Source organism: Anser cygnoides, chromosome 6 (genome assembly GCF_040182565.1).
Source record: "Anser cygnoides isolate HZ-2024a breed goose chromosome 6, Taihu_goose_T2T_genome, whole genome shotgun sequence".
Classification (NCBI taxonomy): Eukaryota; Metazoa; Chordata; class Aves; order Anseriformes; family Anatidae; genus Anser; species Anser cygnoides.
Window position 1 is genome coordinate 16738520 of NC_089878.1, and position 16127 is coordinate 16754646.

Below are 16127 nucleotides of genomic sequence, written 5' to 3' on the forward strand. Positions count from 1 at the left end.
TTCTGCACACCAAGTATTGGCACAGAGTGGCAAGGTTGTCCTGGTTGAGGGGACAGAGAAAGATTGAACTGATGGAACCAAAGGGAATGGGTCAGAGAGAAATGTGCATGTGGGACAGAACAAGGAGGCGGCAGTGGTCTTCTGCTTATGGGCAACCCCCTTGTAGGACAGGGAACTCCCACAGGGCTGCAGCACTTTGCACTACCATGCCCTTAATTGCTACTTGGAAAAAATAAAGTCAGTTATAAAAAATAAATGTGAAAAGTTGCAACAACAAAAAAACTTCAGATGAAACCATAGTGTGGCAATTTTACTGATTTTACTGTTTCCTTTTCTAAAAAAAAAGAGACTCCCGTTCTGCAGAATTCTCTTCCTAGATGGTGACTTTCTCTGGATTTATTTTGATATACTCCTGCTTACAGCATCAGAGAGTTGAATTGATTGTTCTGTTGGAAGTGCAACACAGGGAGAGTCAATCTTGAAGCTGTTAGGAAGGGCTGGGCAGCTGGACATGGGGTGCTACATAACGATGTGCTTGGCTGGACGGGAAAGGACCCCAGTGTCTGCGAAGAGCAGACCTGTGTGCTGTTCCACCACCTGGCTGTTCCATATCCTGCACCTAAACAAAAGGCTTGGATTTACCTGGGCTTTCTTTACATCCAGATCACATATTCTTATACCAGTGGGAAATGGCTCTGCAAGGAATTTATTACTAACTCAGCATTTACATGCTATTTCAGCCCAAGGGTAGTTGGTCATGCCATCTCCTGCACTAAGCTGGCTCAACATTGCTCTAGTTCATCTAGAAGTTTTTTCCAATGAGCTTCTGACTGTAACCAGCCTTTCAGAATTAGCTAAAATGCCATAGGCCTGATGAATCAGTTTGTTTGGACATTTTATCTTTTCTTTCCAGGTAAATTAGCCCATTTATATTCACAAAGCTATTTCCCACCTTCAGTATTGAAGTAGCCATTACTAGTACTGAGTATGGACAGCCGTCATCTTAGTTAGACCAAATACTTCCTGACGGTGCTCAAAGACAACTTCTAAATGAAAAGAATGATCATACTTCTCCTACCAACACAACAGCATGTGGTCTAAGCAGTGTCTGCATCACTGCACACCACACAGGCAGTACCCAAGGGCCCACTTACAACTGCACAGCTGTAAGAATGTGAAATAAAACCCTTTCATAATATACACAGATCAAAATTTCTTTAAAACATACATTCTGATACTGTAATCTGGTTTGGAAGAAACTGGAGACATTACAAATATCAAATGTGAATCTAAATGCATTTGTTCACATCACACGAATCTTAAAAAGGAATTGTATGGTGGTGCCTGCTTCACGAGCTTGTTATTCCAGTTTCACACCCAGCTATGTAAATCAGTCTAGTTTCACTAGCATTAAACTAGAATATAACAGTGATGAATCAGGTCTGCAGCCTTACCACAGAGCACTCATGAATTGTTATTACAAGCATCAAAAAATCATCTTTTTCCTAAGCTTTATGTTTTCAACTTTCTGTTCTCCCTCCCTAAGAGATTCCAAACCTCTTAAATAAATAAATATTTAAGTCCCATAAATGAATATAGCATCTGAAAATATACATTGGAAGATATTTTAAGTTCTTTATTTTCTCCTGTCTTATTAATAATGACTTATTTCTTATCAATAATGACTGAGTTTTTCTTTCTGCCTTCTTCAATACTCTGGTCATACATTAAGCAAAACACCATCACATTCCTAATCATCACCATTTTGCTAATGGAGATCCTCTTGTAATGCATCCAGGAGTCATGCACACAGACAGATGGGTGTAAGCAAGAGCATGTCTGCATCTGCTGTGCTTTGCTGCTCTGCATAGGCAGGATGTGATCTGAGCAGCACTTATGCACTTTGGTGAGTATTTTTTACACAGCTAGACTCTTAACAATTTTTAAGGCTGTGGCCAAAATATGCACCATAATCAGGAGTTTTTTAAAGGCAAACTGAACTAATTTGACAGAATGGTAAAGTCCCCTTGTAATATTTGAGTGTTTTTTGTTGTTGGTGGTGGTTTGTTGTTGGTTGTTTGTTTGCTAGTTTTACTACTTCCATTTACTATTTTACTTACTTGCCCAGTCATGATTTTACTAGAACACAAAGCAGCCTTTGTGGAAAAACCTGTCATGAAAAAAATCTTCCATGCTAAAATTTCTTTTTCTCATAGCAAAAGTCCTGCAGCCCCACACCTGCGAGGCCCTCTTCTGTAGCCCTGCTCTGTGAGAGGGTTGGTGAGCAGGAATGCTGGGGCAGACCTTCCCGACAAGAAGTCCCTCGTCAGTTGTATGGGGATGGTTACAGACTCGGCAGTTCTTCCCAGGGAAAGAAATTAAGCAATGAGAAATACATTTAAAATAAATTTTCTCTTTGAATAACTGATGACTGACTGAATAATTGACTTGACTTTAGATCAATGCTATCAATGCTAGGCTTGGAGCTGCTTTCTTGAAGTGTATCACTATCTTGAAGTGTATCTATATACCACAGACTTCTCTTTGGTGAAGTCAACAGAGATAGCTCTCAAAGAACAAGGGGCAAGAGTGGAAGAATGAGAACAAGAGTGGAATCAGAAGAAAGGAAGTCAGTCTTTTATTTTTTTCTTTCAGTATCTCTGATAATATATATATATATATTTTTTTTTTTTGGTCCCAACATAAACATCTTACAGGGTTTGGGGGAATTTCTCTGAGATAAACTTGTAATTTGCATGTAATTTGCAGCCCAGCTAGTAATTCATGGCGTTACAGCTGGGAGACATCTCCTGCAAGACCACGAGGTGTCACTGTGACCAGAAGTACCAGGTCAGGGTTGGCCTATACCTGGTTTCCAAGCCGCAGTAAATTAACTCCTTCCAGAATAATATCATTTAGTTAAAAGCAAAGTACATTTTCCCATTTCCAGCACAACGAAGTTAAGTTTAATCCCCAGTCTTTGTAATTTGTCATCTGTGCACACACTGCACTGCTGATTATGCTCTGACCCTCTGGAACAAGAGGTACTTCAGTGCCTGGTTTAGTTTACAGAAAGGTTAGGGGAAGTGAATACTGCTCTAGACAAAACAATTCCAGCTCAGAAGTTCAAAACAAGTTCAGTGCTGCTCAGTGTAAATACTGTGGCAAATCTAAGGTCTGCATCAGCAAAACAAACCAGAGTTTATGAGAAAAAGCGAAAAACAGAAAATCATTTTACTACCGACTTTACTAGGCCATAAGCAACAGGAAGTTTTGCCATTGACTTCAAAGCCACAATTTTATCCAAGATATATAGCATGAGTATGGTAAACAAATAAACAACCAACCAGATAACAACAACAACAAAAAAATCTAAAACCGAGGAACCAACCAACCAACCAACTAACCAAGCAACAACAACACAGACAAATGACTGTCATTTAGTGAACTATTTCTAGCATTACGTCAACTAGGAAAGAACTTCAGCCATCTGTCGGCTGACTTCTTAGTCTGAATTGTTACACATATGCATAATATAGATAACAAAATATAAAAATATATAATACACATATAAATAATGACAGTCACATTAATAGTCACTCCATCTGTGAGATCCAAGTTAATTCATTCAACTAGATAAAAGTGAAGCAAACTGAAGCAAACTGCTGTGATTGGTGATGTGGAATTTGAAATCCTTGGCCTGTTGGCCTGAATGTTGCTTGTAAATTCAAGTCTCAGATGTGTGTAAAGTGTGTCTTAAAAGATACATGATGAGTTGCACACAACTCTCTTTTATGGACATTCTTTTAGCATGATTCAACTCTCTTCTGGACTGAAATGTAGATAAGAAAAATTCTTTGTGAGGCAAATATATGTAAACTAGGGTGACGCTGATTTTCTGGCATAATCTCTGGTGGCTCTGGGGAAGAACGTCATTACAGTAGGAGGAGAACCTGACAGCCAGCATTTCTATGTGCCCCAGGAGGTGCTGGAGGGTCAAAGTGAAGTGCAAGATGGCCTTGGAAAAACAGAGTATCACAGAGATATAGAACAAGTCAAGGGACAAGGACTGGAAAATCAACCTAAAGCATGACACTTTGTCTCAAAATTTGACTGTCTGTGTAGAAGGAGAATGTACCTATTTAAAGGTTATACTGACACCAGGTCTATTCTGACACAAAAGCATACGTCAACAAAGATTGCATCTTTGCTCATGGGTTAAGGGCAGTTTCCACACTCATAGCACAGACTAGCCTGGAACACGACAGTGAAAGAAAAGAAATGCATAGAGGAAAAAGGGGGGAAGTAAAGATGAAGATTGCTTCTAAGAGGCTTGAAAAGGGCCAGAGTTGTTCAGTGACTGCCAGCAAATACTCGGAGGAACAGGAGCAAAGAGCAGAAACTTCCCACTGAAATGAATATGTCCAAACAAAACATACTGCCAAACTGTTAAATATTTGCAAATAATGGCTAATGTTTTACCAACTATTACCAAAGCACATTCACAAAACCTTCCCAAATAGTTTGCCCATTGACTCTAACACTCCTAATAATATATTTGTGAAAAGACTTAACATGTTCATTAAATATTTTCAAGTAAAAAAAGCTAAGTACCTTGAGAGAACAAGTTGGGAATTCACCAGTAATACTGAATAGTGTCAGTAGTATGTTACTTCCCAGATGATTGCTTGATTTATGTTCAGTCTGTGTTCAAATGAGATAGTGAAGAAGTTGAAATCTAAATACAACTGAGGCAAAGATCATAAAGAAAAATCCAAGATGACCAGAAATACAATACTAGCTGGTCCCCTGGTATACGTTTAAAGCATTCCCTAATAGCTTTATATAGAGGGATCAATTGCAATGGAAAATGGCTTGGAACTGACCCACCGGTGGCAATCTATGTACTGGAGTTGTAGCTGCAGTAACTCCCCTTTGAGCTGTTCCTTTCTCTGCTGTGAGCAACAAGACCATTCTAAGTTCTAAAATAAAAGGCATCATCAACAGCCAAAACTAAGAAAAAGTCAAACATTTCTTTGCTTGCTATAGCTCATAAAACAAGAAAAAATATCCTAGCTGAATGGTTGTATATTGTACAGTCTGGAAAGTGACATTTACCAGGGGAGAAGAAAACATATACCAAATAAAACTCTTCCTTAGCCAGTGATTATTATTGCTGCCTTTGCAGTTTCCTTCCTTTTTGAATAATACCTCAAGGATTTCAGTAAAAATATGTTTTAAAGCTAGTCCTTGCCAACTACTCTCTGCTTTCCTATGATTAGATTGCACATGCATAAAACCCCTCACATACACGTATCAGTTTATGTGCATATGAAGTGAACTATTAGCAATAGTGCTTCTTGGGTTTTATGACCCTTATACAAAAAGAAGATGCAAATGTCACTTTTGTGGATTCATTCTTTGTTTTTCTATCTGGAAGTTTTCAAAGAGTCAACATAATGAGGTTCCATAATCTCATTCTCACCATGAACATGGCTAGACAGGATGGAAATGACAGGGCAATCATTTGTTAAGGCAGAATAAGTTAGCCTGTAATTTCCAAAGACATTTTTCAGAATTTCTACTAACCTCACTAAATACCAGGGCCAGAGGGGATCCTGTGTTTTGTGTTACACGTCTTCATCTGCACTGTCACAATCAGCAGCACATCATTGTGATTCATGTGGAATGAATTGTTCCACACCCTCCTACAGGATATGCTATACACATTAAGGCCTAAGTCATCCACTAGCATCAGCGTTTTAGGAAGCCTGAAAGCACATTTCTAAACAATTAAAGCTCCGCTGTCTACTTACCTTATTTAAAAAACAGAAAGTAAAAAAAATAATGTTGAACTGGATCAAAACACCTGGATCACAATTCTTTTGATGAAAAATATTATTTTCTCTCTCTCCCCCTCCCCGTGGTTCCCCCGGCCTCCTCCAACACATTTAGTTCTTCAATATAATTCCAAATTGGTGGTGGTCAGAAAAAGAGCAGGAAAGGTTCACCCACATCTTTGCTTTACACCACTGTCTGAGAATAGCTACAGCAGGGAATTCAGAGAGACTTGAAGGGAATACTATCACCATAAGCCTTTCTCTTTTCTGAGTGATAGAGACTCAGTGCTGAAACGTTTAGGCTGTGGGATGTCTACGTACCAGGATAAACAGTACTGTAGGACGCAGTAAAGCTCACTGCTTTACTTCAATAAGAACTTTCCATCTGGCCCAAGCAAGCTCATGCACTGCTGTGTGTGACTCTTCTCTGCTTATGTTGTCAGAATGAAGGATATGGTCTCAAGTGGAATATACTGCCTTTAAAATGCACGTTTGTGTACTTAGCACTGCTAATGGACTTCTATAAGTGTGGTTTGGCTCTACAAGATAAAAAAAAAAGCCAAGACATTCACTCTCTGTGGTATGCCTGTGTCCTAGGTATCCCAAGGAAAACACAAAAGAAATGAGCGTGTAGCTGCACTTCATTCTGCTGCTATCATACTCTCTTGATCACCCAGTAAAGCTATTTAAGGAAAATATTAGAAGTGATGACTTTGAACACAGACACACAATTAGGGTTTTGAGGGGTGGAAGAGGAAAACAGTTCCTTCCAACAGACATGCGGTATAATTCTATCCTAGAACTGTTTAGATGACTGTAAAAAGGAATTAGGCTGGTTCAACTGATCATATTTCCACAGCTCATGACACAGCCAGCTCAGACACAAGGAAAGGAAAGCCAAGCTCTATGGTCCTCGTACAGTCTCTGAGTTTCAGCAGTCCAGCCTTGTGCAGTTGTTGAAAACTCCCCTGACTGATAGCATCTTTTTGGTTAGAGTTCCTGCTAGCTTTCAGTCCAAATTCATTAAATTCCTACTGTTGGTGGATGTTGAAGTGAGGCTTTAACTTGAATTATTTCACATAAAGAGTTAATTGTTTTTCCCTCTCTGGAAGCTCAATAAATGGGGCTATCTTGATTGATGCTTTAAGTGCAACCCCTCCCCAATATTCTGAACATAATGAGGTTAGTGCTAAAAGATGGATTCTCTCTCATCTGTCCACATTATCTATTTATTCTGCACACATCACCATGGTGAATGAGTGCTGCATTAAGTACTAAATAGTAGAGGTCAGACAAACCCCATGCTGTTTTTTTTTTTTTTTCCCCTTCTCCTCAGGAAGGCTGAAACATTTATTAATGGATTTTAGTTTATTACTTTATGTTAAAAAAAAAGGATCAGTATTATTATATTATTGAAGTATAATTTAAACAATCTTAAAACATAATAATTTGATATTCTTATTTAAGCCAATTTGTCTTACTGTGCTTAAATGGACTTAATTTCAAATTGTCTATGATTTTTTCTGCTGTTAAAACAAACAAACAAATAACCCAACACTCAAAATGCAAACAGAATGTTTTGCTCCAGGCTAAACTGGACCTATTTTGATCAAAAATATATATTTAAATGTCACAAGCCCCAATAATTGTCTGCTCATATAGCTGTACTAAATAAATATAGCTTAGGTACTTTGACTATAGGTAGCTACATATGCCTACATGTTTCATTTTTTTAAATCGGAAGCTCACCATGTATTCACATTTCTCACCAAAACAAATTGTATGAAGTGTATAAGTATTTGGCACAGAGCAAATCTGTTAGGGTTTCTCTAGCAAAGTGCTAAGCTTTATGAGCGTAATAAAGCTTGAAGCTGTCAAACTGGCTTTCTCACAACATTATGTAGCTTTCCACACTGCTATTCTCTACCCCATGGCACACCTCTTTGTCACATTAGTGTGCATTAAGATGAAAACAGAGGTAAACTGTTTGAAAGCTTATCAGTCCTGACACTGGATAATCAAGGAGCTGGAGATATGTAACACGAAACCATATATATTAAAAATGATTTGCAAATAATCTCCTGGGATGGAAGAAGGCTGTTTCTATGGTGCTTTTGTATAAGGAATGAGGAAAACAGATGAAGAGTACAAGGTTCAGTTCTAAAAATACCTCCTGTACTTTCAGATAGCTCCACGGATGTTGACCCGTCAAACACAAAACCAACAGAGGGCAGGAAGCAGCAGCAACCAGCAGTGTCATGGCACACATTAGGAGCTCAGCTGCACAGGTAAGTAGAAGAGGAAGTAAATTCACTTGTGGAGTATAAAAGGATGGAATGAGAGAAATGGATAAATGTAATTTTACCCAAACTATGAATGAGCATCATGTCCTCTCAGCCGCACCATTTCTCCCATCTAGGTCCAAAATCTGAGTTCTGGTTGTAAATGTCCAGCTTCCCTTTCCAGACAGCAGTCATACTCAGTCCCTTCCACAACCCAGAGCTTTCTATGACCGTGACTGCAGCTCATGCTTCCCCTTCTCATGGAGGGAAGACAAACATCACTGAATGTGAGGAACTTGTCTTGTTTTGACTGTGAATTTACTTATTTCAGCCAAGTAGACTGTAGTTGTCTGTGTAGTCTGGGGGTTTAGGTTGTCAGCTGCAAATAGCAAAGGCTCATCCTGAGCTGAGCTGAGGACCACGTAGTACATCCAAAGAGGAGGCACAATAATGCTTTGTAGTTATTGTACTTCTTTACCATAGCGGTTCTTCCGTGCAAATTAAAGAAATCTGAAGGCTGCTTTAACTACCGTAACACTTACAGACACAACATATTTTTATTAGGCTGTATGTCTACAACAGCCAAAGGAAGAGTGAAGGCATAATACCAAATATATGACAGCTAAGATGGCGAGTTAAAATGGCCTGACAGTTACCTGAAGGTACCAGTTCAGAACAATACAAGACCTGAAACTATTGGCTCTTTTTCATCTTCAAGACATGTAGCTTACTTGGGCACTGTATGAAGCAGTATGCATTTCACACTGCTCCAGACTATGTGTTTTACACAATGCATGAATTGTGGGAATGTTTATATTTGTGAACTATTATGTTCATGACCTCAAAAAAAAACAGCAAAAATGCATCCGGGTGCCTCTGTGATAACCTCTAGATCAGACAGAGCAGTGCACAGTTCATTCCAGCCAAATCAAAGCCTGGTCCTCCAGCGTGGTGTCTTTACCTTACTGCAGGCAGCATGACAGGTCCTTTGGCAAGTGATGATGATGATGACATAAAATCCTGTCTGCCTTTGAAAGATGCTAAGGAATTTTTATTTTTGTTTTTAAATTAAAAAAGGTTTCATGGCTTCTGTTTGGAATGCGTGAGCTGTTGCTTCTGGGCTGCATTAAAAACAGCTCAAGCACAGTTTCCTGTCCTTATTTATTCATTAATTTATTTAAGTCCATGAACTTCTTTTTATTTTTGTGGGTCAGATCATGGAGTTTTCACTCACATATCATATGTGTGAGGAACTTATGCTGTGGCTTGTCCCAGGGACTCTGTGATCCTGAACTGCAGAGTAAACTCAAACTAACCCAAATGAAACAACATCCTAGCACAGCGTAAATAGGCAAAAAAAAAGGGATGTAGTTTGCCACTGAACATCTGAAGTTCTGAAGTCACACATCAGCCTGCAGATAGCAGGGTTTTTTCAAGCATAGACATTTTCTTTCCAGTTCAAGAATTCCTCTGTTGCCTGTTAGGGCTCATGCAGTGTTTGTTTTATGTATTTCATTGTTTCACCGTGTCAGCTGGCCCTTCTCAGCACAGCCTTGAGGAACACAAAGGTCTGCACTGCCCGGACCAGCAGTGCCTGATCTCTGAGCATCTTTGTGCCAGCGGTAACGCACGCAGAGCTAGCTGTACCAGTCCTGTGGTGGCGGGCAAACAAATCTTTTTCATTGCTTACTGCCATACCTCCATGAAGTCCTAGACTATAATAAAAACAGACAGCACACTTAAATGATATTCAAATTTAGCATATAGAGAGGCCAACTTTTTAGACCAAAGAAAAAAAAAAAGAAAAAAAAGTTAATGACAGGTTTTTTTATAACCACATTAGAAGCCTAAATTTGCAATTGAAAACAGCTGTTATTTGGCTTACTCACTCTCTATTTTCTGAACCAAAGTAGGCAGTATGTCCTACCAGAATCTCATGCTTTTGAAAAACATATCAGTTTTCATGAACTGTGAGACCAAGAGTTCTCTGTTGATTCAAGTTTCAGTGAGAGTTTTGCCCGAGAAAGGACTGCAGGACTGGTTTATAGTTGACCAGAAACAGCTGTCTCCTACCTAGCAACTCTCTTTTGCCTTGCAAGAAAAAATGTGATTGTTAAATGTAAAACTTCAATGTCAGATAGAACATAACACATCTACCCTCTCAAGGATATACTTCTGGCATAGTTTGCATCATCAGAAAAGCACAGCTATACATGGCAATAAGATTTATTATGCAGGGATAGACTGGGAGTGTCTAGAACCAATTTAGCATTAAAAAAAAAAAAAAAAGCAAAAAAAAACCCCACCCTAATCTGCTTTGGGTTGTCATGGGATTGCAGCAGGTGTAAGGGCCATTCTTACTCCCACTACCCATCCGTCTGCGTTGTTTGAGGCTGTACTAAATATTGACCCTGCCCTTGAGGCATCTCACCAGAGCTCTGGAGATCCTGCAGTGAGCTGGGAGGCATGAGCCCCTGTCTGGACAACTGAAAGTCAGCTGGGAACACAACAGAAAAATTGCTAATGTCCAAACACAGACTGCAAGCAAGTTCCTTATCTGGATACGGGTACAGCCTTCTTACGAGTTACCTTTTCTACCTTGAAATGAGATTTGCCAAATACAAAAAGGCAGCTCTGAAGAATTATCAAAACACATTGCTATGTTTTTCTTATTTCCAAACACAAAGTAACATTTACATTACAAGGAAGGAAGCCAAACCATGCAACTGAGTAGAAAGGAGAGTTGCAAACAGCAAATACATAGAAAGTTCAGAAACACAGAATTTATTCTAATGTTTACCCCTATTCTAATATTTCAAGAAGACTGAACACTCTGACATGAGCTGAGCAGACCCTGCCAGCCAGACTGTTTGATGTTGCCTTGGCTCGGTAACAAAGCCAGTCTATACAGGAGCACTGGCATTGTTTTCTGATCAAAGTGAGCACTAATGGCATTAAACCTGAGCCGTGGTCTGATATGTTTTCCTCCCTCAGCCGTCATTTCTCTGCCTTAATACCAGCTTTCACGTGAGCCATTGCAGTATGACACTGCTGGTTTAAAGCATGGATAGACCTGTATTTCATATAGTAAGAACTGATTTTCATATACATTCTCCTACACTTGTTAAGGAGACAGGAGATTGTGAGTATATTATGGCATTAAAGAAAAGGTTGCTTTCCAGGTATGTAATTTTCAGTTTCTGTTGGCTTCAATGATACTGCAAGAGAAAGAAGAAGCAGGAGAGCTTTTAGCAATTTTTGGATTAAGCTCTTCTGCAGCATGACAGGTAAAAATGTCTTTAAAACTAACCACATACTTACATCCCTTTTTTAAAGGATAGGGATCGAACAACTGTAGCTATAGCAGGATATGACTGGGCTTCCTCAGTAACCCATACAGGCATCCTGCTTAGGATGAGGCACTGCAAGTTTCTGTAGTTCTGCCCACTAAAATTAGGCTCTGCTCTCACAGACAGTAAAACGGTCTTGTAATTTCAAATAATAGTAAAACCAATTAGATATTATGAAAGCAAATATCAGATTCTCAGAAAAAATATAGCTCAATTGATGGCAACAATCACTCAAGGTAAATCACTTCATAACTTGAGTCTCAATTTTTCTAGTGCTAACTTCTCTGCTGAGATGTGACATAATCCACAATGAAGCACTTTACAGAACACATACAGAGAAAGTTGAGGTTTTTTTATCACTATGTTGCTTCACAAGCCCATAATGTTCACTGCAATCATTATTGATGCTGTCATGATTCAAATTTCTCTTTTGCTGACTTTGATTGAAATTATATATGATGCCAACCAGAGTAAGCAGGAACAAATGCACCAATCAATGATACTATGGTCTTGATATTAGCTCCTGCAGTCACATCTACCACCTGCCTGTAAATCATTTAGTGTGGTCTGGCATTTACTGTCTCCTTGGAAGCAGGGAAGCCAAGGAGACTCTTCTTAAAATTTTGAAGTAGTTGTCATCTCCAAATGTTGTTTTAAATGACTTATCCTTAGTAGCCATTCCATCTTCACTTTATAGTACAATGGCCCTTACCTACATCCGTGAAGACAGATTCCTCTCAAATCTGCTGTAGACATCAGGGATGGATGAGAAGACTTAGAAGAAAATGACTGTTTTAGATCTATGTATGGCACAATTCAAACAGAATTTATTACAAAGTTTTGAAATGTCCAAAAATGTCATTTTACTCCCTTCTGGTTTCCAGATGGGTCTATATCCAGAATGCCAGAATACCACAAAAATGCTACTTTTTTCATGCTGCAATCAAGAGCAGATGCAACAGAAGGCTATAGAAAAGTCTAATTCTCAGAAAATGCCTCTCGCTGATTTTCAAAATAAAAGAAGTTTAGATAATTTGAGTAAACTTTGCATGGGCATCTGAACATTTAGAATTGCACTGGGTCATGCATTTCATGCCCTTGGAAGCATATACTTCACTATCTGTTCCTAATGAGGGAATTGGAGTACTTCAGTGGGTAAAAATCAAGAGACAGGATTCTAGTTTAGTCCAGTTCTAATTTAATAGTTGTCTTTGACAATATCACTTAATTTTTCTGCTGCTCAGTTTTCTCATATATTTAGAGAATCATGCTTCTAATGAAAATTGTGGTAGTGTCAAGTTTTCACCCTTACTACTGTTATTTTATTGACTGTAAACACAAGCATTAATGAATTAACCATTGTTTGGAGATGAATCATTATTTGTTATACTATTGAACTCTATTCAAAATCAAGTAGCAAACTAGCAGCTGGAGTTTAATTTGCAAGTTGGCAAGAGTCTCTAGGACTTGCTGACTCCTCTGAAAGTTGAAGGTATACAATAATTTCACAAGTTGCTCGGCACCTTGCAAGATCACACCCATAATGAATTTATTTACTATTCATACTCCCGTTGTAAATCTATAATCTGTCTTTCCAATTTGGCTTTGTGGATCTTGTATTCGGTAGGTTTACATAGCTACATGTGCACACTCCTTTCAAAACACTTGCCTGTATCAAGCATGCCATATGGAAACATGTATGCACATACTCATGCACAAACGACATGAAGGGGGGAAAGAAAATGAAGGTGCTTATAATTTTGTTATTTTTGTCTTACTCTGTATAAAATAATAATAATAAAAAAAAAGACAAGATTTTAATTTAACCAAAGAACCTTCATCAATACTAGTTTCCCAGTACCTAATAAGAGGGGATAACATATCAATGAATAAACATAAATGAAAAGGACGAATACTAGCTCTTGGGTTTACATGGAAGTTTACTGATACTTGCAGCAATCCTAACTGATAATAAAAATGATTTATTTAAAGATTTATTATGAACATTGCAGGAAAGGAGATAACAGACATGCACCACTTTGTTTACACTAAAATTTCCTGTAAATTAAAAAGAGTTCTTATTCTCTGTTTGGTTTTGATTTGGTACTCTACCAAGTATCTGTTTATAAAAGGAAATATGACGGTACAAACTGTACAAAGTGAATTGCAAAAGAGATTATCAGTCAAGGTGAGTTTGCTTTAAATTAAGTCCTAGCAACACAGGCACTGTAGATCCCATTAACCTAAGGAAAGTCAGTCTGAGGCAGATCTTTCATGCATCATTACTGAGAGCTGAACTGCCTGAAACATAGGCCAGAATGCTACTCTCCAAACTGGGATCAGCATTAGCCCTGCAGCAAATGCATGGGTCACTTGCAGTGTCAAAATAATATAACCTTAGCCATATGCCATGCTTGAACATCCCTAATCCGTGCTATGCTGCAATGATCTCAACCTCAAGAGCAGGGCTCTTTAAATGCTTCTCTCAGTGCATTTCTCAGACATGCAGTAATGATCTAAAGGATATATCAGTGAGAAAAAGCCTGAACTGCTTTTTAAAGAATGAACAGATAAGACAGGAAAATAATGTTGCAGAGGGCTATATAAGATAAAAGTTTGATGTGAAGTAAAGTAGGTAGTGTGTTTCGAATTATGTCTTAAGAACTCAAATTATGTCTTAAGGATCGGGATCATGTTTACTTCCTTGTGCATACAACAAAACATAGAAAAGTATAAAATACTGAAATTATTGCCATCATCTGAAGGCCAAGATTTACATAGATTCATGGTTTTTACTCCAAACTGTTCTATGGTCCATTATTTAATATTTAGTGCTTCGAAATTAATGCTGGATTTCTAAAATCATGTAGTTCGTTGGCTAACCATTCTGCAGACAATCCCGAATACACAAATTCAATAGTTTGGAAAGTATGCTGGCACTTACCCGGGGGCACGTGCTCATTCATGATGACGAGTGATGCTGGTGTAGGCCTTCTTTTCCTGATCTGTAACATGCACAAACCAAACAGAGTCATCAGGGCCCACCAATCCCCCCACGCCCAAAGCAAAGCAATCAATCCATGTGATGTCCTCCTGACTGTAAACCAGGCAAAGTTAAAAAAGAAAATATTTGAAGGAACAGCAGCACATCGCTGTCTTTCTGACTGCTCTTCTGGACTGACAGTGATCAGGGTCATGCGGCTGCTTGTATATTGAAATCTGAAACACAGGGGAGAGCCTTCTCGAATAAGTTTTTGGACATTCATTGCTGATGTGTTTTGGTTATATCTTAAAATATTGGCATTTAGCTTTGTTTCAGGAAAATAACTGCAGTAGTTTGTGAACTTATATATGCAAATAGCTACTGCTGTTACAGCTCTCACAAGCAATTATGAATATGAATATTTTTGAGGCACACTTGAGAGCTGACATTGCATATACGTTTTCTGATGAATTTATATTTCTAAACTGTGGCCAGAAGTGGTGTTATTGTTCTTTAACTAAAGAAAACAATAGTCAAGACTTTAAAAAGAATGTTTCCAAATGGCACTAGCATAGATATTTACCTATCAATATGTAATTCTGAATAGAAATTGTATGCAGTTCTTATTATTTGAAGTTTATTTGACTAAGCTTTTTTGTTCCATTAACACTGATTGAACTGCATGATAATGGACTACCCTCCTATAATGGACATACTTGCATTGAAAGTTGCTACACTAAAACTTCCAGGCTATCAATATTCTATTGAATTTAAGAGAGAGACTGAGTATTTCAGCTAGAAACCACACTGACACGAGTGCTCAATGTCAGTGCATTTGTTCTTTTTTAGTTGCTGAGCTCTGTAGTGAGCTGGGTTCAAATTTTGCTTTCAGAGCTGTAAATGGAAAATTACGTCATCAGGTTTAAAGGGGTTATTCCAGATTAGAGTAGCTGACTGCAGAATTTACTAATTTAATTTCATCACACTTCCACAGTATAACTGAATAGCACTTGGAATTAAACTCACAATAACAAAATGATTACCCTTAAATACTAGGCAGATTTTGTGACACAGCATTTCAAAAGCCATGAGAATTCAGTGAAATCCAAATGCTATGGTTCTTACAGATTTCAGAAAAAAAAAATCAGAACACATCCTGCTTGAATTCAATGCAGGACTTTTCCATAAAACGTGGACATCTTATAGTTCAGAAGTACCAATGGACAAAATGAAGACCTGCAGCAATTCGCTCCTGCACCCTTCTAGTACTTCTTCATTCAGTGGTCATTCACAAGCCATCACTTTCTGGCAAAGGCTCACATCAGAATATTCAGGAAACAAGATACCTGTCCTGAAGGTGCCAATACTTTCGTCGTTAACACAGAACTGTCAAGGTTATGCTATTCCCCTGGTATCATCTAAAACTAGACGTACAAAAATAGAAGCAAATGTCGAGAAGTACTTGCACTGAGAGAAATATACTGAGTGACCTAATTACAATTTATCCAGCTTTTCTACTAAGCTTATGTTTGTCCTTCTTTATGTACATCTATGCATAGCTGTACATAATAACCATGTGTACAGAAAAACATATTTCCTCTATAGACTGCTCTATTGCTTTATATATATTACAGATATCTGTGTACGTGTATGGGAGTCAAAACCTAAAATA

At 38.3% G+C, this 16127-nt stretch overlaps 1 protein-coding gene across 2 annotated transcripts in view; it reads right to left on the bottom strand.

The window, feature by feature from the left end:
* Positions 1–16127, bottom strand: part of ITPRID2 (ITPR interacting domain containing 2) — a 99523-nt gene that overhangs the window by 30343 nt on the left and 53053 nt on the right. For both annotated transcript variants that reach the window (XM_013171639.3, XM_048061444.2), the window contains one exon: positions 14417–14477. In XM_013171639.3, the coding sequence (XP_013027093.2) occupies positions 14417–14477 (61 nt within the window). Of the gene's footprint in view, positions 1–14416; positions 14478–16127 lie in introns of those variants that run through there.